This window comes from Argopecten irradians, chromosome 4, assembly GCF_041381155.1.
Source record: "Argopecten irradians isolate NY chromosome 4, Ai_NY, whole genome shotgun sequence".
NCBI lineage: Eukaryota > Metazoa > Mollusca > Bivalvia > Pectinida > Pectinidae > Argopecten > Argopecten irradians.
Genome location: NC_091137.1, coordinates 36,765,972 through 36,793,323, shown reverse-complemented (window position 1 = coordinate 36,793,323; position 27,352 = coordinate 36,765,972). Strand labels below are relative to the sequence as shown.

Below are 27,352 nucleotides of genomic sequence, written 5' to 3'. Positions count from 1 at the left end.
CGGTCACATGTGAGATCGAAAACCAGCCAACAATCAGCAATAATAGAAATAAACAATCCCAATGGCGAGTCGACTTTAGATCCTCGAGAAACTGCATACGTTCTCAAACAACTTCTTTGCGAGCGTATTTGTGAACGATGCTTCACTTTTCGACGAACACATCATCATGAACAGATTAATACCATCAATATAACCGTTAACAGTGTTCATAAAGCAATACTATAAATCCTAAGAAATCCTCTGCTCCGGAAAACCAGCTGCTAAATTATACAAAAGATCCCAGAGGGACCTTAGCGCCCATCAATGATTGATCTATGTCTGACAATGGAAAGAGGATTTTTTTCTATGCCAGCAAAATTCAAGATTGAGACCTACTTGTTGACATATCTGTCCCAAAATGCATGCAATATGCACACTTAAGGTTCAAGGGGGCCTACATATGGAATATAAGACAGTTCCCTTCAGTACTTTCTGAGAAATAGTAGTAACCATATTTAACTATCAAAATTCAAGATGTCGGCTGCCCTGTTGGCCATCGTATTGACTTATCGTTCCGAAAATGCAATATGCACAATAAGGGCCCTAGGTAAATCTACATATGAAATATGAGAAAGATCCCTTCCGTTCTTTGCAAGAAATAGCGGTAACAAACTCCAACGTCCAAAATCTAAGAAAGTGATCGGTCGGCCATCTTATTGACCCATCGATCCAAAATGCAATATGCACAACTAGGGTCCTAGGGGAACATACATGTGAGATCCTTTCAATACTTTCTGAGAAATAGCGACAATAAGAAATGTTAACGGACGACGGACCACGGATGAAAGTCGATTTGAATAGCCCACCATCTGATGCTATTGCGGAAAACATTTCCGGACATATTCATGCAATAGCATTTCTAAGCATTGACAGTGGTAACTTTGACTTTCGTTCGGACCGAACAAAATAACAGATATAAGATAAACTTTTATTTAACAATTAAAGGATTGTTAGATTGCATTTATTGGAGATATAAATGTAATCTGGGTGGCAGATAAATAGAATAGCGCCCGTTAGGGCGCTATGAATATTTATCTGCCATCCAGATTGCATTTATATCTCCAATAAATACAATCTAACAATCCTTTAATTGTTATATTTACATTTTACTTTCTAGTTCAAAGTAAAACGTAATTTAGATGCGAGGGAAAATTTGAATTTCCCGCTTCAGTCATTTAACTCGACAGCCAAGTTCAATGTGATAAAAAATAATCCATATAAAAAATTGAAAAGAAAACAAAATTTCAATGTTTTTCAATAGCTTTTCGTTTTACTTTCAATTATCCAGACATTTAAAAGTTTTTTTTTATAGTTTCATAACCAAACGGGTTCATTCAACTACAATGTCAATTTTCCCGCGCGGACTAACATGGTATTAGTAAACAAGACTCATATCCGTTTATAAAGATATTACTACACCAAGTCTAGGCTGCATTTATTGGCTCATAATGCGGTTATCATTAGAGTAATGGGAGTCGCAGTGGCAAAATGTATATATATATATTTTTATCTTTGGATCTCAAAACTTTCTCGACTTGGGGAAAGTTCATATTTTTTTAGGGCTATTTATGTTGTCACTCTTTGTTTTACGGACCCCGAAGGACACGGATTACTTACTGTATGTGACTTTAAATAAATTCCAAATTGAAAGTTATTCATCTAAATGTCATTTTTTCACTTTGTGAAATAAAACCTAATGTAAATACTGCGTTTGAACAGATCACATGCGTTTGGCTCCATAGATATTTTTCTCTATACAGAGAGAGGAAAATGTCTAGAGCCAAACGCAGGCCTGTGAACAGATCGTACACCCCAACAAAGGAATCAAAATGGACTGGGCCAATCATATAATGTTGAGATTGCACATCGATGTAATGGAAATAAACATTTTTTCTAAATAACACACAATAGAAACTGGAGCTGATTGGTGACTTATATAATGATAAACCAATATAATTTATGCGACGCTACCGTTGTCAAAACTCCGATAATTTTTTTATCGACGCGAGTATCCCCTGCAGTGAGTTGACCCCGCCCCTATTCGAACCACAATGTGTATTGAGAAATATCCAGTATACCCCAATCTTAGCAACGTAAACACGTGACGTCAACGCAACCCGTGACTCTGTATAATCCGGTACGTGTGTATCAATGGTTCTATAAATATATACACGGCTACCCAGTCGCCATTACGCAGGTACATTAAAATCGGACTTCAACTACAACCAGTTGAGGACCATTACACAAAAAAATCATGGAGCAAGGTAAGAAGTCTTCATCTTGTTTTACGAAATGTTTTTTGTATCGTCTGCTTTTTATGTATTTGATATGCTATTCATTCACGCTTAATAGAAATTCCCTAGTTGACAGCAATGACAAGTCCATATACAGCACATATATAGTAGTATAGTATACATGTTTTACTTGTTCATTGCAATTGGTGTGAAATTTATAGTAACCAAGATAAGAGGCTGTTATGACCATGGGGTATCTGCATCAGCAGCATAAGAGTTGTAAGGGCAAGCACATAGCAGGAATGTAAAGTGATAATTGAGGTTTGAGGTCTATTAGAAGCTATAGATACATGTACATTGTACATACATAGAGACATGTTATTGCATTTAAATGTATCTCTATACGCAAGTTTGATATAAACCATAAATATATCATTGAAGAAGTTGTGTTTCTGGATATTAGGGGTATAGAAACTGACGTAATTGCCCCCCCCCCCCATTCCCAGGACAGGGGGGGGGGGGGGGCAAACATTTTTTTTTGCCCCCCCCCCCCATTTTCAACGAGTGAAATGTTCTAAAAATGCACATTTGAAAGCAAAAAAAAGGTCCTCCTACACATTTTTGTACTTCATTTAGAAAATTTTGTGCTGCCCGGCACGTTTCCTAAAACATTCAAGCATGTAATGTCAAAACCTTTATTATGAGAATTCAATACACACAATCTAGACTAAAAATGGCCATCAAGGGATTATACTATTTCAAAAAATGCTTCTTAAAAGATTATTTTGTTTATATGTCTTAGCAAGACAATCAATTCATTATTACTTTGAGTTACACAACAATGTGCCGATGATGTGAATCTGGTATGTTCAGATAGAGCTGGGTTGCATAATGCAACTTTAAATTGCAAAATTACCATGTTAAGAACGCTTAAAAATCATCAAAATATCTTTACAGTGCTACCATTATTCCTGATTGTACCCCAACCCTTGTAAACAGTCACACTTTTCAATACCTCATACTTCCCAGATTGACCCCTACATATCTTCAGAGCTACCATTAACCTGAATGAACCCCCAGCCCTAACACACAGTCACACCTCCCCACACCTCATACTTCCTTGATTGACCCCTACACCTTTTCAATGGTAATATTATTCATGATTGAACCCCCAACCCTAACACACAGTCAGTCACACCTCCCCACACAGCTCATACTTTCCAGATTGACCCCTACACTTTTTCAATGGTAATATTATTCCTGATTGCCCCTACCCTGGCACACAGTCACACCTCCCCACACCTCACATTTCCCAGATTGACCCCTACACTTTTTCAATGGTAATATTATTCCTGATTGCCCCTACCCTCACACACAGTCACACCTCCCCACACCTCATACTTCCCAGATTGACCCCTACACTTTTTCAATGGTAATATTATTCCTGATTGCTCCTACCCCGACACACAGTCACACCTCCCCACACCTCATACTTCCCAGATTGACCCCTACACTTTTTCAATGGTAATTTTATTCCTGATTGCCCCAACCCTCACACACAGTCACACCTCCACACACCTCATACTTCACTGATTGTCTCTTCTTCACACACACCCCTACCTTTTCATGCTCCCCTATTTTTCTACCACCCTCCTCTCTCACCAATGTCTTCCTGAAAAAACAAATCCCCAGCATGAATATGTGTAGAAATGACCATTAACCCAGAATCAACCCCATGGTTGTAGTGACAACTCACTGGACACTGCATGGTCATTCACGCCCATATTAATGCTATCATTTCTCATTCGAGGCTGATCATCACTGCTGCATTGTGTTGGGCTTATGAAAGAATCAATATTCTGTAACTTTGGTTTGTTGACTTCCATTCCCAAGTGATGAGGATATCATTATAAACATAGTTCTCATATAAATGCCAAATATCCATTAATTGATTAGGTTTTCCGAGTTTGTTGTGGCTCTCTGCTGATAATTAGTTCTCCTGACAGTTCACACTTTTGTAAACTGGAATAAAAAATTACCTTGATTAAATTTCAACACCAAACCATACATATTACATGTCCCTTGTATAGATGGTGATATCAGATAAAATATCTTTATTTACAGTGTAATTATATCTACCATACAGTCCACCATTTACAATGTTTATATAATATACAATTCATCGTAGACAACGATATATATTCATACAGTGCACTAATATACAATGTTTACATATATCATGTACAGTCCATTATGTACAATGTATTACATATCAAACAGTCCATAATGTACAATGTATTACATAATATACAGTACACTATGTACAATATATTACATAATCATACAGTGCACAGGACTGCACAAAATTTTAGAAACTCCATTAAACACTTAAAGTGTGTCAACTTTAATATCGTGACTAAATATGCAATTATGTATGTTGTGCTAACATAGAAGTTCGAAAACAAATGAACATGGCGTGATAAGTAAGTGAACGTGTATGACATAAAAGTAGGGTCATGAACCTACAAGAGATTGTGGATGACTCAGTTATGATACTGTTTACACACAAAGTAGATTTTGTGATTTGGTGTTTTGAGGTGCCCATTACAGCCGAGACGACATTTCGACCAGACAGGGAAATGTCTACCTAGCATATTTTTCGTAAATTTCCCGATTCATCAAGCCATAACTTCGTCAATACTCGGTCAATTTTGTTCATCAAGCACTCAATGGAAAGATAAATTATTTCTCTTTAAGGTAAGATATCCATCAATGTTGTATAGAACCCATTTATTAAAATAAATACGGTTTTAAAAAAATAGGTCCGTTTTTCTCGACCGCCGAGTTCATACCCTTGCTACTATAATATATATATATGTATACTGTTAGTTAAAAAAAGTCGTGCCAGGTCCCTGTGATACAGTGCACTATATACAATGTATTACATATCATACAGTCCATTATGTACAATGTATTACATATCAAACAGTCCATAATGTACAATGTATTACATAATATACAGTACACTATGTATAATATATTACATAATATACAGACCACTATGTACAATGTATTACATAACATATAGTTCACTATATACAATGTATTACATAATATACAATCCACTATGTACAATATATTACATAATATACAGTCCACTATGTACAATGTATTACATAATATACAGTACACTATGTACAATATATTACATAATATACAGTCCACTATGTACAATATATTACATAATATACAGTCCACTATGTACAATATATTACATAATATACAGTCCACTATGTACAATATATTACATAATACAGTATACAGCCCACTATGTACAATATATTACATAATATACAGTACACTATGTACAATATATTACATAATATACAGTCCACTATGTACAATATATTACATAATATACAGTCCACTATGTACAATATATTACATAATATACAGCCCACTATGTACAATATATTACATAATATACAGTTTACTATGTACAATAAATTACATGTCATAGCGTTCACTATGTACAATGTACTTCATATCATACAGTCCATAATGTACAATTTACTACATATAGCATTCACTATGTACAGTGTATTACATAATATACAGTCCACTATGTACTTTGTATTACATAATATACAGACCGCTATGTACATTGTATTACATATCATACAATCCATCATATAAAATGTACTACATAAGGCAAGCTTACCCATACACTATAGTATGTATCATACTATCCACCAAGACATATGATGTGTTATATAATTTACAGTCCAACAGGTACACTGTATTACATATCACACAGTCCATAATGCACAGTGTATTACAATATATACAGTCCATCTTGTACAATGTGTTACATTATATACATGTATACAGTTCTTCACATTCAATGTATTACATTATATATACAGTTTACCGCTTACAATGTATTTCATTATATATACAGTTCACCACATACAATGTATTACATATCCACATATATAAATCCTTATTGTACAATGTATTACATAATTTTTAGTCTACCACATACAATGTATTACATAAATTTACATACAGTCCAATAATGTACAATGTATTACATTATATACAGTAAAAATAATGTCTTTTCGACCTTACTGTTTACCATACAGCCAAACCTGTCTATAAACACCATCCAGTGGGCAATAAAAAAGTGATCTTTGTCATCAAGTGGTCTGTATACACAAGTCAAACTGTGCTTATAAATGTTTCATATGGGACCCTAAGAAAATGGTCCTATGAAGCAGGTGGTCTTTATACAAAGGTGGTTGCTAAGACAGGTTTAACTGTATATGATGTACCATGTGTAAGTACAACCTCTACAATTTTATTGACTGTTAGTACTTCACATGATCTTTTTAGGATTATTTTGATTTTTTTTATTTCCACTATAAAAATCTTCCCATTTAACCTTGTATTTTAATGTAATTGTACTTGAACTCTTGCCTTTTTTTAAGATGATGTGCCCTTACTTTAAGGGGATATTTTTTGTTGTGAAAGTGGCATTATAAATAACAACCCACAGTAACATGACAGTAAATTTCCACGTAGATCAATCTGGTTGATATAGAGACCATTGTAGGTACATTGAACAGGAAACCTTACCTGTAAACACTCAGGTCTCACCTTGCCTCCGTCTCACCCGGTCGGGACCTGATCAATGTTCCGACATTCCAACCATTCAATGAACTACAGTAATAAATGGTGGATGTCCTGGTCAGCTGTAGAATCCTGGAACATTTGACATTGATCAGAAACGTTGGACATTGACTCAGCCCCAGTTTCAACAAAGTTCCTTACTTAAGGCAAGGAAGGAACTTTCTATTATAAACTTCTACTTTGTTTTCCTATAAAGAATTTAGTTGAGAAGTTCAGTTCAGGAATATTGAAGGGATATATAATAAGCTTAATCAAAAAATTAAAAAAATAATCTATAATTACTATGTAATTCATATACATATATATACAGCCTTGAAATATCTGAGATTTGTACTATCAATCAGTGCAGAATTTATTTGATAGAGCTTCTTATTACAAAGTGGAAAATTACCTACTTCAGTAATTAATGCCATGGGCATATGAAGTTGATTCAAAAGGAGTATCTTATCAAAATAAAAATGCAAAGAAAGCATGGCTAATCAGGGAGAAATTTTAAGGCTAATTGCAGTAAATATGATTATTGCTTCAATAATAAATTTTATATTAAATAATAATAACAGTGTAAATTAGATAAGTTGTATTTCTTGTAATTTTCACAATCAGAAACTGTCATAAAACATAATGTGTATATGTGTGAATATGGATGCTTATATATGATGGTTCAGGTCCATGAAAGCACCGATATACTATTGACATAGCGGTAAATGTCGCATGACGTATCACACGTTTTGAAAGAACCGTCACAGTCAGCGCTATATTTCAAACTTTTGGGTAATATTTGAAAACCGAGTTGCATCACATGATCGACAAAGGCGATACCCGTATAGATCGGAACCTCCCGAGGCGTATTACGTGGTCAATAACAGCAATACCTGTACAGATCAGAATTGATTGGAACAGTTTGGATACTTGTGTACATGTTAAAAATCAATATTTTAATTTGATTGTTTAATAACTTTGCAAAAACGAATTTTACAAAAATCGGTAAATATTGAAAGTTTAAAGTGAACAGTCGGGCAAAGAAAACCAGTCTAAATGCGTTCATTGGCCTTCCAAAAGTTCTCACATATTAATACGACGGTCAAGTTCTGCTTAGTTTCCCAGTTCTGACCATTAAAGTAAAGAAAAGTTGAAAGCATTGAGAGCGAGGCTGCGTGGAAATGTAACCACGGACATAGTTAGCCGGGAGGACGTTTTAGAATTCCCATACTTTAAATTAATTTCTTCGTACGCAGACAGATTTTGACGAGAGATTTTATTTTTCCATTTCATAAGAAATTATACTGGATACATTCACACCATTTTTACTGACTTTAGCCATCCTTGCCCGACTGTTCACTTTAAAACTTAGAGAGGCAGAGAAAAATATGTAGAAAACTTTAAATACTTTTTCTATACTAAAAATGTAACAAGTCACAGACCATACAACTTTAATGAAAAGCTTGTCTCACACATGGTCAAGAAATACAAATATATGTATACTAAGGTATCTGGCATAAGAACTAAATGAAACAGACACTATATAATATATATACTTTTCTGTATGTTAGATAACTCAAAAGTCTAAATAACTTTTTTTTATCCTCAAATATTGTGATATGGCCTTTATATCTGCATAATATTACAAATATCAGTCAGTTTTACCAGACATCATGTTGAGGTTAAAGTGGACATTTTAGATATTCCTTGAGAATTCCTGTAAATCAGTGACAGATATTATGCCCCACCTAGTCCTTTTCCTTTTCTATAAACTCAAACCCAGCCTCAAGTTCAGCCATTGTGTTTGTGTATCTGGTAGATCACCTAGCAGATCTAAATGTCACCATTTCCTTCCCTGTGACTTTCCATCTATAACCACAAAAGTTTGAGTAATTATAAATGTACAGCCTTAGGTGTCCTATATTCTACCACTATATATCTCCTCAATTAAGTATCCTAAATTTTACTAACTTAATCTAAATATCCTTCCCCACCACCCCACTTAGTAGTTTAAGTGTTTGCGGAGTACTGCCTCATTGATCTACATTGTGATGAATTTGAGAGGAAAATTTTGTTAAAGTAGGTGGTTTGTAAATTTTTATAAAGTTATGATAACTATGACAGCTTTTATTGTATGTCATCCTTAATCTTCTAGGGGTTACTTTCACTTTCATTAGACCCATATACCTTTATGTCTTTGTGGTTTTATTAGTTTAACATCCTGTAAACAGCCTGGGTCATTTAAGGGTATACCAGGTTTGTAGGTGGAGGAAAGTCATAGTATGGGAAGAAAAACCACTGACCAGTTAATTGGAGTAGGCGTTTCTAAGTTGAGATAACTTGTGTCTTATCCCTGTTGTTATGTTGAACAATAAAAATATGTTTAAATCAGTAAATTGGATTTGAGCTTGCAACAAGAGTTGGAGGGCTTGTGGTAATATGTTCGGACATCCTAACCATTCCGCTACGGCGGTCCATTAACATCCAACTTTTGAATATTAAGGATGCTAATATCTGTAATGTTATATGTTGTCTGGCCTCTAGTTTTACGAAATTTTTTGAAAAGGTCACTAAATGTACTCCAGCCGTGTGATAACCTACATACAGGATTTACATCATATTGTATGATCATTATCAAATAACATTGATAAAGCAGTGCGTTTTCTGTCTAAGGTTTGTTGACTTGAGTAGTTCGACCGACAATCCCTATCAACAACAAAGAAACACATGTAGAATGTTGGGAAGATATGTCACCTGTATATCATACCAGCTTCAGGAAAATTCTTTATCATAAAATATCAATCCACTAAGTAACTAATTCTTTTGTTTGAAAAAAATCATCTATGTTTTCCTTTGTTGTACATACCGGTTATATTGGAATTATTACACATGAAGTACATACTAAGTATGGCTAAAGATGCCACCTCACTTGGATGTATGTTATGTATCTGCAATGAGAAATGGTCTGGTCTATACTGCAGTGATTTAATGCATTCTTTGCCAAGTCATTCGCTGTTAATGCTCTGGATGGCATTTAAGGTGTCATATATATGTATACTGATCAGAGAGGCATTCAATCAGACAAAGAAAGGAATCCCATACACATTTTCCATGTAATGAAATGTAAAAGGTTTAGAATTTTTTCTTTATATTAAAAAATGATTTATTTATTTGGACTGTATATAAGCTCAACTGAAGTGGTGATAATTTAGGTTCGTGGATAGCTCACTATATGAACCTTGCACATACAATTGTATGTTAGTAGATAGATGTATACAGGTCTATATAGGTATAGACCTTTTAATACAAAATTTACATATTTTAATATGAAATCTCCATATTTCTGATAAAATGATATCAGGTATAGAATCAATCTGGATCTATAGTCAATATGTCAGTCAAATAATATTATCACTATATATGTACTTAAAGCTGAAGTCACTATAAACCAGATACGGTATTCAACCCAATAAGCAAGTGAAGGGGCGCTTAAAGAGGCTTTCTTTTCATAAAGTCATTTTACAGAGTAAACCATTAATCAACCGACAGAATAAATGAAATACAAAAAACTACATAGTTTTCATAGTTTCAGTCAGCATTATTTGTTATTCTAGATATTCAGTGAATTTGAACCCTCAAAAGTGTGAAGGGGTCCTTATCGGGACATGGTCGATTATTGGGTAATGATTTGGAATAATAAATATATAAATGATATATGAACCTATTCTTGTTATTGATGGTGGCAGCAGAATTAATCGTAATAATCACCAAAACAAATGTCAGTATTTCTATAGTCCTGTCAAAAGCCTTAATGCATTGGATTATCATTGATGACATACGTAAAAGGTTTTTTCTTTGTGTAAATACATTGAATATAACAAGAAGTGAGAATTGTTTATTTAACACTCAATATCAAGTAGGAGGTCAATCTATGGTGTCTTTGTTGATGTATGCTTTTAATTCTTTACCTGTCAACTGCCACTTGTATAGATTTGTACAACCTATCCATATCTAATACATATATTAATAACAATCACCTGTCTATACCAACCACCTGTCTATACCTACTACCTGTCTATAACTACCACATGTCTATACCTACCACCTGTATATAACAACCACCTATATATAACTACCACCTGTCTATACCTACCACCTGTCTATACCTACCACCTGTCTATACCTACCACCTGTCTATACCTACCACCTGTTATAAAACCACCTGTCTATACCTACCACCTGTCTATACCTACCACCTGTCTATACCTACCACCTGTCTATACCTACCACCTGTCTATACCTACCACCTGTCTATACCTACCACCTGTCTATACCTACCACCTGTCTATACCTACCACCTGTCTATACCTACCACCTGTCTATACTACCACCTGTCTATACCTACCACCTGTCTATACCTACCACCTGTCTATACCTACCACCTGTCTATACCTACCACCTGTCTATACCTACCACCTGTCTATACCTACCACCTGTCTATACTACCACCTGTCTATACCTACCACCTGTCTATACCTACCACCTGTCTATACCTACCACCTGTCTATACCTACCACCTGTCTATACCTACCACCTGTCTATACCTACCACCTGTCTATACCTACCACCTGTCTATACTACCACCTGTCTATACCTACCACCTGTCTATACCTACCACCTGTCTATACCTACCACCTGTCTATACCTACCACCTGTCTATACCTACCACCTGTCTATACCACCACCTGTCTATACCTACCACCTGTCTATACCTACCACTGTCTATACCTACCACCTGTCTATACTACCACCTGTCTATACCTACCACCTGTCTATACATACCACCAGTCTATATACCTACCACCTGTCTATAACTACCACCTGTCTATAACTACCATCTGTCTATACCTACCTCCTGTCTATACCTACCACCTGTCTATACCTACCACCTGTCTATAACTACCACCTGTCTATACCTACCATCTGTCTATACCTACCACCTGTCTATAACTACCACCTGTCTATACCTACCACCTGTCTATACCTACCACCTGTCTATACCTACCACCTTGTCTATACCTACCACCTGTCTATACCTACCACCTGTCTATACCTACCACCTGTCTATACCTACCACCTGTCTATACCTACCACCTGTCTATACCTACCACCTGTCTATACCTACCACCTGTCTATACCTACCACCTGTCTATACCTACCACCTGTCTATACCTACCACCTGTCTATACCTACCACTGTTACCTGTCTATAACTACCACCTGTCTATAACCTACCACCACCTGTCTATAACTACCACCTGTCTATAACTACCACCTGTCTATAACTACCACCTGTCTATATACCTACCACCTGTCTATACCTACCACCTGTCTATAACTACCACCTGTCTATACCTACCACCTGTCTATACCTACCACCTGTCTATACCTACCACCTGTCTATACCTACCACCTGTATATAAACCTACCACCTGTCTATACCTACCACCTGTCTATACCTACCACCTGTCTATACTACCACCTGTCTATACCTACCACCTGTCTATACCTACCACCTGTCTATACCTACCACCTGTCTATAACTACCACCTGTCTATACCACCACTGCTATACCACCTGTCTATAACTACCACCTGTCTATACCTACCACCTGTCTATACCTACCACCTGTCTATACCTACCACCTGTCTATACCTACCACCTGTCTATACTACCACCACCTGTCTATACCTACCACCTGTCTATAACTACCACCTGTCTATACCTACCACCTGTATATAACAACCACCTGTTCTATAACTACCACCTGTCTATACCTACACTTATACTACCATGTCTAACCTACCACCTGTCTATACCTACCACCTGTCTATACCTACCACCTGTCTATACCTACCACCTGTCTATACCTACCACCTGTCTATACCTACCACCTGTCTATACCTACCACCTGTCTATACCTACCACCTGTCTATAACTACCACCTGTCTATACCTACCACCTGTCTATACCTACCACCTGTCTATACCTACCACCTGTCTATACCTACCACTGTTATAACTACCACCTGTCTATAACTACCACCTGTCTATACTACCACCTGTCTATACCTACCACCTGTCTATACCTACCACCTGTCTATACCTACCACCTGTTATAACTACCCCTGTCTATACCTACCACCTGTCTATACTACCACCTGTCTATAACCACCACCTGTCTATACCTACCACCTGTCTATAACCTACCACCTGTCTATATAACCCACCTGTCTATACCTACCACCTGTCTATAACCTACCACCTGTCTATACCTACCACCTGTCTATACCTACCACCTATCTATACCTACCACCTGTCTATACCTACCACCTGTCTATACCTACCACCTGTCTATACCTACCACCTGTCTATACTACCACCTGTCTATACCTACCACCTGTCTATACCTACCACCTGTCTATACCTACCACCTGTCTATACCTACCACCTGTCTATACCTACCACCTGTCTATACCTACCACCTGTCTATACCTACCACCTGTCTATACCTACCACCTGTCTATACCTACCACCTGTCTATACCTACCACCTGTCTATACCTACCACCTGTCTATACCTACCACCTGTCTATACCTACCACCTGTCTATACCTACCACCTGTTATACCTACCACCTGTCTAACAACCACCTGTCTATACCTACCACCTGTCTATACCTACCACCTGTCTATACTACCACCTGTCTATACCTACCACCTGTCTATACCTACCACCTGTCTATACCTACCACCTGTCTATACCTACCACCTGTCTATACATACCACCTGTCTATACCTACCACCTGTCTATACCTACCACCTGTCTATACCTACCACCTGTCTATACCTACCACCTGTCTATACCTACCACCTGTCTATACAAACCATCTGTCTATACTTACCACCTGTCTATAACTACCACCTGTCTTATTTCTGTTACCTGTCTATATTTCTTATATCAATAGTTACATTGCCCTGTTAAAATTCTTTCACCTAAACAGCAAACAAGCACATAAAAACCTTAATTTTTACTGATAGAATTTGAATAGATTAATGTGCATCTTATTTCAATTACAGGTGAATAAGATAATAAGAGTAAAGTAGGTGTATTTAAATCTTGTGCAGTGAATAATTGAAACATGTAATGGCATGGATGTACAGAGAAGATCTTGGTAATCAATAATATATGATTTTATTATTGGAATCTATACCTGGTTATTATCAAATCTACAACCTATAATGGCAGTTTGTAATGAGTATTTCATAATGAACATTGTAGGTGTCGAAATTATTTCTTGACGTAAATGGTTTTATTCCAGAATTTAAATTTATAACTAGATTACACAATGCTTCCTGAAATAGAGGGTGTGAAATTGGGTCTTTAATCTGTTACACATACCTTTAAGATATTAGAGAAGATTAAAATCTGTAAGTAGATAACATATTTTTAAACTTTCTCTTAAACAGGGTGCTTTCGCTTACATGTATTACTTTGTAGTTTCACATTTAATGATAATACGGTCACCATACTTTCTTCTAATTATTGAAGGAGATATACAATTATCACTAATACACAGTTGATATTTCTATGTGATGTGTTGATAATTTTGTATGAGATATACAATTATCATTAATACACATTTGATATTTCTATGTGATGTGTTGATAATTTTGTATGAGATATACAATTATCATTAATACACAGTTGATATTTCTATGTGATGTTGTTAATTGATTGTATGTTTCCATTACAGGAAGTTCAGGTGGGTGACACTGTAACATTTGTTACTACTGAACATGTGTATACCATTCTACAACTAACTCTTAGCTCCTTCATGACCGAGTTACGCTGAACTAACTCAATCTTTGTCTTAATTCTTTCACTAATTAGTTAAGTTATCAGTTTGATTCTGTAGCTTCATTGTCCCATGGACAAGTGAGCTGAGGCACAGTCTGTCGGTCGTTTTTATTTTATCTGTCATCACACTGCTAATAACTTCTTTTCGACTGAGTGACAGTGACCCATGTAGCCTAGAAAGCATGATACTGTAATCAAACTTTCTTTCACGTGCGAATATAGCGGGCTGATCCAAGTAAATTTGCAAAAAATTTTTCTCCGCAAATTAACATTTACATGATTGATTCTGATAGGAATTTCCGGACAATTTTTTAATCCGTGAATGTACATCTTCGCGGACATGATTTGAAAGAAAGTTGGTTTACAGTATTAGGGTAGGAGCATACTGGGGTGATGGATTATCATTGTTGTTCAAGTAGATGACCTTGATCTCCACAGGTCAAAGATGCAAAATTCTTTAATCAACATCTTTTTATTCAGTGATCGGCTCTGGATTCATGATATAAAGCAAGTATAAACTTGCTGTTGTCAATTTAGAGACTTGGTAAGCCAGTTTTATACATGGTAATCAGGTTTAAGATTTGAGACTTCAAAAGATAAAAATTTTAAAATTCTTTTTTATTGGGAATTAACATCATTTATTACACTTTTCCATTTGCAGTGAGATTTAATAAACTTTTACAAATAAATCTTAAGTTTAATTTTTAGAGTCAATAAACGTTTGAATATTCTCTTTTTAGTTAGAATTTTAAGATAAGAATGAAGTTAATCAGGTGAGCAATAAAGCCCATTGGAATATAATCTGAAAAGAGTGATAAATGTTTATTACTTAACACAAAAAGATGTTTCTGTCACAACTTTTTTGCACTTGTGTATTCTGACATTTCAACATTTTCATTTCATCAAATTTTCATTTACATGATTAAACCCCATTTTCTACCAATTAATTTTGTTTTATTTTAATCCATTTTAATTAAGTTATCATCAGGATTGTTTCTGATTTCCGATATGTAGATATATGTATTTAGTTGATTAGTTGTACCATACTAAATTCTAGTTTTGTTCTGCTGTATAGATAACTCATTTCAGTGTACTCTCTATTATTGCGATATGTTATTTGTGTACAATATATATATTTTTTTTCATTTAGATTTTAATTTCCACGTTTCATTTGTTTTAATTGATTTTCCTGTATAAAGAATGGCTAATAGGAAATGAATAAAATAAACAAGACATAGAAAGATGACAGAAAAAAAAAAAAAAAAAGTGAATAAAATGAATGTTATTGATGAGTTCTTCCTTTCAATTTCATTGTGGTTTAACTTTTAATACTTGTGTAAAATCAGATAAAGGTTGGCATGACAACTCCTTAAATATGAATATAAAAATAACGATATTGATAAAAATGGTTAGCTATTTGAGGAAAAAAATGCAAAATTCAAAAGTTACTTTCATTCCAGTTGCTGATGGATTCCGTCATATTCCCTAATATAAAACATGAGATCAATGCCCCCTCCTTCTTGTTTAATAGTCTACTGATTTAAATCTAACCATGTTAATGTTTTGTCTTTTTACAGCTAGAATGAACAAGGACTCCCAGGATGGAGACATCGGCTGTTGTGGTTACATCCTCATGTTTTTCTCCATCTGTATTGTCGTCTTATTTTTCCCATTTTCGCTCTGCATGTCAATCAAGGTACGTACAAATCAACTTTGGGATTCTTCTGAAGGAGAAGTTAAGGTGTCTGACATTCTACCATTCACCCTCCTTTTCTTTGGTGTAGTGGCTAAGTGGTTAAGGTGTCTGATAATTTACAACTCGTCCTCCACTTCTTGGGTGTAGTGGCTAAATTATTAAGGTGTCTGATATTCTGGATTTCACCTTCCACTTCTTGGGTGTAGAGAATGTAAACCAATTTGTATTTGCGTGCTATTTACTTTTGCGAATTTCATGATACAAGTAAATTCGGGAAAGTTTGCCGCTGTGAATAAATATCTATATCAATAGGAATTATCATTCAATTGTTTAATCCGTGAATATTAATCTTCGCCAACTTCTTTTGAAATGGAAATCGTGAAGTTTAATAGCCGCAAAAGAAAGTTGGTCTACAGTAGCATTGTCTCTAAATTAAACAAAAATCGGTGTCTGTCATTTAAGGGGAGATAACTTGAAGGCAGAGAAAACTTTTATTTATCAACATAAAGGGAGACAATCGTAAAATAGAACCTACATACCCCAATATAATAACTGAATGGTACATATATTGTACATGTTATATCAACTCATTCCCTCCTGAAAACACATTTAGGCTCAGACTAGACCAGTCCATTATGACACATTTAGGCTCGGACTAGACCAGTCCATTATGACACATTTAGGCTCAGACTAGACCAGTCCATTATGACACATTTAGGCTCAGACTAGACCAGTCCATTATGACACATTTAGGCTCGGACTAGACCAGTCTATTATGACACATTTAGGCTCAGACTAGACCAGTCCATTATGACACATTTAGGCTCAGACTAGACCAGTCCATTATGAATTTTAAAGGATGAATGAGTTATTATAAATCAGTTGTGGAAAAGCGCAATTAAGGAAGCCATGTGATCGATATTACTGTTCACAACTTTCAGACCTGTTTTAGGTAAGAAAATGTGCTCCAATTGTTTTGCATTACCTGCAGTAACATCCTATATATTCCTATAAAACAATTTCATATACAAGATGGTGTACATGTAGTTTCTTGGCCAACTTCAATACCGTGGATCTACAATGTACTCCTGGTGTGAATGGTCACTTTTGACGTGTACATGCATTAATTTACTTTATAAGTAAATCTTCCACAGTGTTGAGGTTGGACGAAATATTGCACTACTAGGAAATAAATTTTATTGGAAACGTAAAGAATAATAATGCGGGTACGGTGCACCAAACCGAGAAATAATTGATGCCGTAAAACATTAATTATACAGCATATTTTCTTTCCTGAAGCGGGCCTGAATTTCTGTACACGATTATTTTTAGATCATGTGGCTTCCCCATACTGCAATAGTTTTCAGGTCATTATATGAGTTTGTTTTATGTATTTGACATTATTCTAGAGTAACCTACAGCATATCAATAAAGTGGTCGCTGCTTTTATACGAATGCAGATATGCCATTAGCTCAGTAAACATAACAATTATAAAACCTAGCAATCTATTTCTGTGTATAGTCCTACCTAGAATTTAAATCAATGTCCACAGTCTAATTACAGAGACTAATTCACCGTCCATTACAAATGGTATTCTAGAGTAATCAGTGTGCTGATGTCTGACTGCGGCCATGGTTACCGCCGCTGACCTGTATCAGGTCGGTACAGGTGTACAGCTACTCGTTAGCTTGGACCAGTACAGCTCGGAGGCCGGGTTGTTAAAACAATCAATACCTATAGATTTTTGATAACAAAAGATTTATGTAAACATAAAATGGTAAAACACTTTCCTTTGATACATAAAATAAACATGACTGATGTAAAAATGAAAAAGAATGTAATAAAAATTGATATGAATATTGATAAAGGAAAAATGTTATACTAATTTAAAAGAATATAGATGCAGTAAGTAACATGTGAATGTAAAATTCAGAGGTAAGAGGTATAGTTCATGTAGAATTCTACGACTAGTAGCGATTTAAAGGGAATGTTGATGGAACACACAATGGACGCTGTGCCATGGCGTAAGATTGAAGTACCGTACATTTGAAAATGTACTTCAAAACATTGAGATACATTGTAGGTTAATACTGAAAAAGCACTTAGTTTTGCAGCGATGATATTTTCACAATTTTGCAGGCCATTATGCTTTGATTGTGAAAATTGTTCAGTGAAAAATTGATAAATGATTAAAGCTTATATACCCTGAAAGCCGAATTGTGAAAATCATACGGCTTAAATTTAATTTTCTAATTTTTTTCATAAAATTGCAAAAAAAAATTTCACCCGCAAAAATTACCTGTGATACAGTATACTGAAAATACATAAAAAAATTATCTGATAAAATTAGCAAAATAATTAATATACATTTGTATATATGCAACTCCCCCTCCCCTCGCCTTTCCCTCTCAACCCCAATAAAAAAACGCACACAGCTTTTGAATCAGCTCCCAGATTAATGAATTTCTTCTAGAAATGAATCAGGTAGTGATCTGTATACCTGTATAAACACCCAATACCCTGACATATTGCAGGTGGTGCAGGAGTACGAGAGAGCAGTCATCTTTAGGCTGGGGCGAGTCGTGTCTGGCGGAGCTAAGGGACCTGGTAAGTCTGTAAATATTTATGTTCTCTTCCAGTCCAGAACACGGGCAATATGGGTTATAGAATCTTCTGTAAATATCTTCTCTAGTCCAGTATTTATTATAAGATATATAGAGTCTGTATTTATCCTTTGCATCTACGTAGGTGTGTCGAACGTTCCTGAATCTTAATTACTGTATTTGCATGAATATATGATTATCTAGGTTGAGAAGAACTCCAAGTACTGCTGCCATAGATATCCTATAGAAGAAGCCTGTTCATGATAAAATCTTCCATTGAAAGCTACAGCTCTGATTTCTTGTTACAACAGTAACTTAAACTTTTTTCCTTATGTAACTTGTATGAAAAAATTGACTTAATTCAGTTTTTGACTAAAGTTTATTCTGAGTAATCGTGGCAAGATCCAATTAGCCCATGTCCCTATAAGCACCCCTTCCCTTTTGAGGCCTTAATTTCAATTGCCAGGACACAGATAAAGACCAAAACCATATAGTTTTGCAATATTTTTGTTTTTTTTAAGCAAAGTTCCAATTTAAAAAAAAAAAATTAAACACCCTAATTGGGTAAAATATGGTAGCTATTTTTGTATAAAGAACAATAAGACATGGCTTTATAGCTTTATATTGTTATGACATTTTGTAAAAAAAAAAAAAAAGACCATTTAAATGATGTGTGGTCATACACCATTTTGGTCTTCAGGAAAAACATCTTCTAATGTCAAATTCAATTGTTATGTAATAAGCTCACTGTTTGAATATAAAGAACTATAAGCAAGTGTTGAATCCTTAAGCTTAGAATTCTGGTTCAATGTAAGGTAACCAACAGTATTATTAGATGAGAATAAATATAAATAAGCATGTGTTGACTTTTCAGCTTATTACTGTTCACATAGTATTTAAAATGATGAATAAGAATAAATAAGCAAGTGTATATATAAACTAGCTTATTGCTGAATCAATACATTATGTAAGAAGGTAAGTGTCCATAAATCTGTTTCTAAAAAACAGTCACCTTTTTAGCCATCTTATTTAAAGATATCATGTTTACTGATGAAAGTAACATTGTTTTCCTAATTTATTTTCAGGTCTTTTCTTTGTGTATCCATGCATCGATGAATTCAAAAAGGTGGACATGAGAACAGTAGCTTTTGATGTACCCCCACAGGAGGTAAGAATGCTTTATAATTGGGCTTTATACATGTACCAGGTATATAATTATTCATCACCTATACTGCCTGATATCAAGCAACTTTGTTTAAGTCTTTTGTTCAAACTTGAACAGAACCGGAAAAAAGCCCAGCTATAAATAGAAAGAGAGGGAAAAGCTACGTTATACAAGAATCTAAACAATAATCATGATTAGAAAATGTTACTGATTTGTATCAATGTTCTTCATATCATTATGTAGCAAAAATTGGCTGGGTTGATCATCAGTGACCAGGTACATATCTCGATCAGTAGAGTGTTCAGAGGTCCTGGGTTTGAACCTGGTCTGGCTGCTACATTTTCTCTTCTTCTATTATACAATTTCATCAACTTATTTAATTTGGTGATTAGTTATAACCATGCTTGTTCTGTGTTTGACAGATTTTGTCGAAGGATTCCGTAACGGTGTCGGTGGACGCTGTGATCTATTGTAACATTTTCGACGCTGTGATGTCTGTATGTAATGTGGAGGATGCATTCCAGTCTACAAAACTCCTCGCTGCCACCACCCTCAGGAACGTCCTCGGCACAAAGAATATGTCCGAGATGTTGACAGACAGAGATGCCATCTCCTATCAGATGAAAGTAAGTACTCTCTTCCCCTGGACAGAATATCTGCTGAGGCGAAAAATTAAACCCTTGCGAGTATACAATGATTATGGACAGGGATTTCCACAATTTTACCTATGTAAGGATATCTTGGTGAAATTAAAACCCTTGGGAGTATAAGATAATAAAGCGCTCAAGTAACATAGCCTCATGGTCGGCAAGTGAAAAATCTTACCCCTCTGATTAAGATTCTTCTGCCTCATCCCAAAAGGAGTAAGAGATTATTACAGTTTTCATAGAGAAGTTTATATAGTACTGTTACATGTTTCTATAAATATTTAATATGGCTATCAAACATACCTGTATTGATTTTACTACACTAAATAATTAATAAATCAACTTGAATGCTGACATTAATACGTTCAATGTACATCATTTTACCTGCATGTATATTCTAAATAAACGCATGTAAAGGCAGACGTAGCTAGGTTGGGGTGGGTAGGGAAGTGTTCTCTGTAGCTGAATGTGGCCAGGTTGGCTTAGTGGTTAGTGTGCTTACACCTTTAGGGGTCGAGGGGCCCAGTGGATAAGGTGTTATGTACAACTGGCATTCCATCTCTGGGTTACATGCTTGAGGCCTGCACGAGGAAATTGCCATATACTAACTGAATGTCTGCAAATAACTTATAATTGAAGAATAAGCAAACTTATAATTGAAGAATAAGCAAGCAATATATTACTTTTCAGATCTTTTATTAGCATAGAAATTCAATTTTAGAAATACATCCGTAGATGTATTTTGATAAATAACATACTAATTTTATGAAAAATGTTTATTTGTAGCAAATTTTGGATGAGTCCACAGATCCTTGGGGAGTGAAGGTTGACCGTGTGGAAATGTATGTATTGTTTTAATTCATGGTAACGATAGTTTTGCGATTGTGCGAATCATTGCCATGGTCGCAAAATATAATTTGTTGAAAAGTATAATTACTCTCAAAGCCAAATAGTGAAATTTTGATTCACTAAATTTTTAGCTCACCTGGCCCGAAGGGCCGGTGAGCTTATGTCATGGCGCGGCGTCCGTCGTCTGTCGTCCGTGGTCGTCCGTGGTCCGTCTGTCCGTCAACATTTCCTTTAAATCACTACTTGTCATAGAGTTCTGCATGGATTGTAACCAAATTTGGCCACAAACATCCTTGGGGGAGGGGGAACAGAACTTGTATAAATTTTGGCTCTGACCCCCGGGGGCAGGAGGGGCGGGGCCCAATAGGGGAAATAGAGGTAAATCCTATAAATCGCTACTTGTCCTAGAGTTCTTCATGGATTGTGACCAAATTTGGCCACAAACATCCTTGGAGGAAGGGGAACAGAACTTGAATAAATTTTGGCTCTGACCTCCTGGGGGCAGAAGGGGCGGGGCCCAATAGGGAAATTTGATGTTAATATTCAAATTCCTTCAGAAAAGAAACAATGAACCTGTATTCAGAACATTACTTTGCATTACAAACCAGGTGAGCGATACAGGCCCTCTGGGCCTCTTGTTATTTTCTTAGAGTTTTGGGTTCAAATTGTGAAAATTTTTAATTGTAAAAGTGATTTAAATCCTGATCAAATGAAATGCGTAATATTGAACATAACAGGTAAGTTATAAAAAGACAATAAAGTTATCAATATGATTTCATATAAAGAAGGAAAGAAACTGCAATTCTGTCCCAAATATTCTTATATACTATATAAATGTAAATGGCCATTATTTAATAACTCAATGTTTTAATTTACATCTACAGTAAGGATGTGCGACTTCCCCATCAGTTACAGAGGGCCATGGCTGCGGAGGCTGAAGCTTCCAGAGAGGCTAGAGCTAAGGTAGGTGTGGCAGTTAACATATCGATCACATCTCCAACAGAAATGTCCCCAAAAGGTTGACAGAAAAACATAACATAGTGACCCCTAACGCTTTATAGGGGCTTTTCAACTTTAATATGATAAAAAAATATACCCTTAACTAAGCATGAAGTCTTAATATCATGGAAATATCTCTGTAATCTGTGCAGTTTTAATTTCAACTTGATTTAAACAAGAACAAATTATCATTGAATAGATAAATAGAAAAACATGTAATTAAAACAGCATAAAATCATTATTTCTATAGGAGTTGCTTCCCTTTAAACAGTTGAACTTGAAAATAATGAATAAATAGATAAATAAAAATATAGTAAATCAATAGATAAAATAATGAATATAGAAGAAGAAAATTTCAATTTCTATAGGAGTTGCTTCCCTTTGGCTACTTGAAACTGAGTAAATATGTTTAAAATCTTAATTTCTACAGGAGTTTCTTCCCCTTCAACAGTTGATCTTGAGAATAATAAAAAAATAATTGAAAAAAAAATATATTAAATCATTAAGTAAAATAACCAATAGAGAAGAAGGAAATCCCAATTTCTATAGAGGTGTTTCCCTTCCTCCAGGGGCCTGCACCATAAAACTATTCTCAGACAAAGTTTTTACTGAAGCATATACTTTTACATAGGCTTGAGTAAAAAAATTGTCAAAGAAAGTATTATGGTGCCAATATTTCCCCCTAAAACTAATCAAGAGGGGGGGAATAATTAGCAAGCCAATAGTCTCCCCCACCCCCTTGAAATAGTTCGAGAGGGGGGAAAGAATCAGTTAGCCAATAGTTTCCCACCTAGAAATAAATCGAGAAGGGGGAAAGAATCAGCTTGCTAATAGTTTCCCACCTAGAAAAAAATCGAGAGGAGGGAAAGAATCAGCTAGCTAATTCTTTCCCCAGGGGAAAAAATAACTAGGGGGGAAAGAATCAGCTAGCCTATTCTTTCCCCGGGGAAACTTTCAGCTAGCTGATTCTTTCCCTGGTGAAACTTTCAGCAGGGGGGAAAGAATTGGCTGCTACACCGGGCCCAGTTGAAATTGAGAAAATATATCAAAAATCCTAATTTCAATAGGAATTGTTTCCCCTTCAACAGTTGAACCTGAGAATAATAAATGTATAAATAAAAATATATTAAATCAATAAATAAAATAATAAATACAGAAGAAAAAAATCTCAATTTCTATAGGAGTTGCTTCCCTTTCGCCAGTTGAAACGGGGAAAATATGTTTAAAATCTTAATTTCTATAGGAGTTGCTTCCCTTTCAACAGTTAAACTTGAGAATAAATAAATAAAATAATGAAGAAAGAAGAAAATCCCAATTTCTATAGGAGTTGCATCTTCTTCGTCAGTTGAAATTGAGAATGATAATGAATAAATGAATAAAAAATAAATCAATAAATAAAAAAGTAAATAAAACAGTATAAATACTAATTTCTATTGGAGTCGTCTTCCTTTTTGCAAGTTGAAATTGAAAATAATAGATTAATAGTTAAAGATGCTCTACCGCCGACAGAGCATAAACGATACTCATTATTTGAGCAATAAATGATGTTTAATCGTGTATATACATGTCTAACTAACACAAGAAATAGCATAAAATAATTTATTTTGCTTTTGGTGCAATCAGTAGGTCATTCCATATAGACAAAATGCCGAAGAATTTTTTCGGGACATTGAGCTTGGCCGCTGTTTCAGATATGCATTACTGACGTACATTAAAACTAATCTTCAACAGGTTTTGGCAGCTGAAGGTGAACAGAAGGCCTCCAGAGCGCTGAAGGAAGCTGCTGACATTTTATCTGAGGCTCCAGCCGCTGTCCAGCTCCGATATCTACAGACACTCAACACAATCGCTGCTGAGAAGAATTCCACCATCATCTTCCCTCTGCCTATTGATCTGATTCAGTCAATGGCCAAAAAATAAGCATGGCAACAGAATGGTCACTTTATGACATCAGGGTCAGTGAAAGAGACACAAACTACGACGGTACTTTTATTCTGGACATTATCTACTTTAAATGAAAAAAGAAAAAAAAATCAATTCCAAAGATTACAGCCCAATACATGATCAAGAAGAACTCTACAAAATTTTAAATTTTGATATAACACTTAAACTGCTTTACACCAAGACTGTGATGTTGTTTGTCAGCAACGATCTTAATTTTCTATTTTCTGAGGAATGTGACAAAGCTGGCGATTAAAGGATTACCGATAATCAGCCCACATTGGGATTCGTCGGAACTATGAAAACCTTATTTTATAGGAAACCATGTTTTTATCTCGCCCTAAAAATAGTATTCAAAATAATAGTTATCAGCATTTAAAACCTTGTCTCTCCTTATTTGGATATGTTTCCTGTAGAAGGTCAAGTCAAGTTGTCTATTATACGAGCGGTATCATCCTATTGTTTGAATGCACTGATGTTTTCGAGGCCAATAGGACATAGGATAGGAAGACGTCATCAAAATATAAAACAACTGCTTACTAATTACGGTCAAGATATTCTTATATGTGATTTATGTATTCTCTGAAATAAATATTTCTGAATTATCACCATGGTTTTAAAATGCAAAGTGCTATTTAAAGAGTTTTTTTTATGAAATATTTATTATTAATTCTTTGTCTCCATGAAGGCGAGAGGAAGAGTTATCTCATATACACAAATATAAAGTTGAAGATAAGACTGGTCTGGTGATTACTCAATAATGCTATTCCGGGGGTTCGGGTCCCCTTTTTTTTTTACCAAAGAGTAACTATATTATCTAGTAGGCTCTTGAATATTATTTACTTTGCAACAATATCTATGTGAGGTAGCCACAAACTACTACAAGGTTCACCCCAAACAAACATTGCAAGGTATTTTGTCAAATGATGAGATAAGATGTCTTTGTATTGTTTCGATGTAATGTCAATTGTTGTAAAAAGAAATCTTTACAGAAACGAAGATTGTTTTTCTTTCACGTTCCTTGAAAGTATACTTCTTACATTCCTAATCGATAAAAGATTCAGGTGTCCAAAAAATATTTGATATGAGACATTTATCTGTCGGTGTTGAAAACCATTTACTGGGGTAATTATGAATTATTTATAATTTATTTTTACTTTACCATGATGAGTTCCTTTTCATTGGAAACATTATAATATAGACTAGAAAGTATTTTGTACATATATAGATGACTTTTCTGTAAAAGTAGATTTTTTATACTTAAACTGAAAGTATCATCTTTAAAAATATATCTTATCATTTACATGTGGTGTACATCATGTAAACTCAGATCAGTGTGTCAAACTTAATTTGATTTTTTCATTCAATACTTTCAAATACTGCCTGGTTTTTAAAAATTTCTGCAGTTTGATATACTTATACCATCAACATCTACTTTGTATTTACATCAACAATCTACTTTGTATTTACATCGGGAATGTAATAATCTTTATTTGTATTACACTTGTATTTATTGGGGAATCATACTCTCTGATTCTTAATGGAATCATTATAGTGTTGAATTATTTCAGTTGGACCAGAGTATTGATATATATTGACTTCTAAGCATTAGACTGTCTTTTATGGTATCCAAGTTCTCTATAGATGCTAGAGAGCTTTTACCTTAATAATAATTGCTTGTACAAACCTCTATCATCCAAATTGATCATAGTTGCCATAAAAAGATTTAAATTTTAGAGAGCAATGTTCAGTTATATGGAATCCTATTGAAAACACCACAGATGCCTTAAAATGTCGTATGCATTCCCCATCTTTTGTAATGATTTACCTGCAAACTTGAAACGCAAGTGAGGTTTTGGTATTGTATTTTGGCAAGTCGGAACAGTAGATTTTAAAAATATATTCCTTTTTTTTTTTACTTCAGAAACCCTATATACATCAGGTACATTATAATTTCACATTTTAAAGGAATTATTGCACAGTTATCAACCTATTTTTTTACTCACGGAAGCTTGTGTGACAATGATTCCTATTGTTACACTTGAAAAGAGGTCACGATATATGGATGACATTGGTATTAAACCACGCACGAAAAGTTATTAAATGAATTAGAAACAAGATTCTGGATCCTTTAAACAAACATCTCTCTTTATATGTAAATACGTCCAAATCATACAGTGTATGGTACACGCACAAGAAATTATTGAGCAAATTATTATCTTGATGAATGTTGTAAATTTCTTTTCTTTTTATCAGTGGCAGAAGTGACATCAGTATGTTTATGTACATATTTCTTAACAAAGTTATTTTCATTTATTTGGAATAAAATTAATATCCCAATGGACCCGATAATGTTACTTCACTGCTTTGGAACAATGTAAAGTCAAAAGGCCTGATTTCATACAGAGACAACTATGGTCCAACTGTGTATATAAACATACGCTATGTAGACTTTGATTATACACATGTGATCTATATATTGTATTATTATATCATTTACATGTTAAATGTGAATATTAAAATAGTAACTCATTGTCAATAAAAATACTTATAAATTTATAATCTTGTCTTTTCTGAAGAGAAGTGTGTG

General features: G+C 34.8%; 1 protein-coding gene across 1 annotated transcript; it reads left to right on the top strand.

The window, feature by feature from the left end:
- Positions 1-2,145: 2,145 nt before the first annotated feature.
- On the top strand, positions 2,146-25,638 carry LOC138321520 (stomatin-like). The gene is made up of 8 exons (XM_069265266.1): positions 2,146-2,303; positions 16,439-16,557; positions 19,093-19,165; positions 20,247-20,329; positions 20,749-20,952; positions 21,760-21,815; positions 22,707-22,785; positions 24,553-25,638. Exons 1-8 carry the CDS (start codon positions 2,294-2,296, stop codon positions 24,739-24,741), a joined length of 813 nt encoding a protein of 270 aa, XP_069121367.1. The 5' UTR covers positions 2,146-2,293; the 3' UTR covers positions 24,742-25,638.
- Positions 25,639-27,352: the final 1,714 nt, after the last annotated feature.

Bases quoted from the DNA above. Each gene is read 5' to 3' on its own strand.
- LOC138321520 (XM_069265266.1), top strand. The intron at 19,166-20,246 runs GTAAGTCTGTAA...ATTTATTTTCAG, and splicing joins TGGCGGAGCTAAGGGACCTG to GTCTTTTCTTTGTGTATCCA. The intron at 22,786-24,552 runs GTAGGTGTGGCA...AATCTTCAACAG, and splicing joins CCAGAGAGGCTAGAGCTAAG to GTTTTGGCAGCTGAAGGTGA.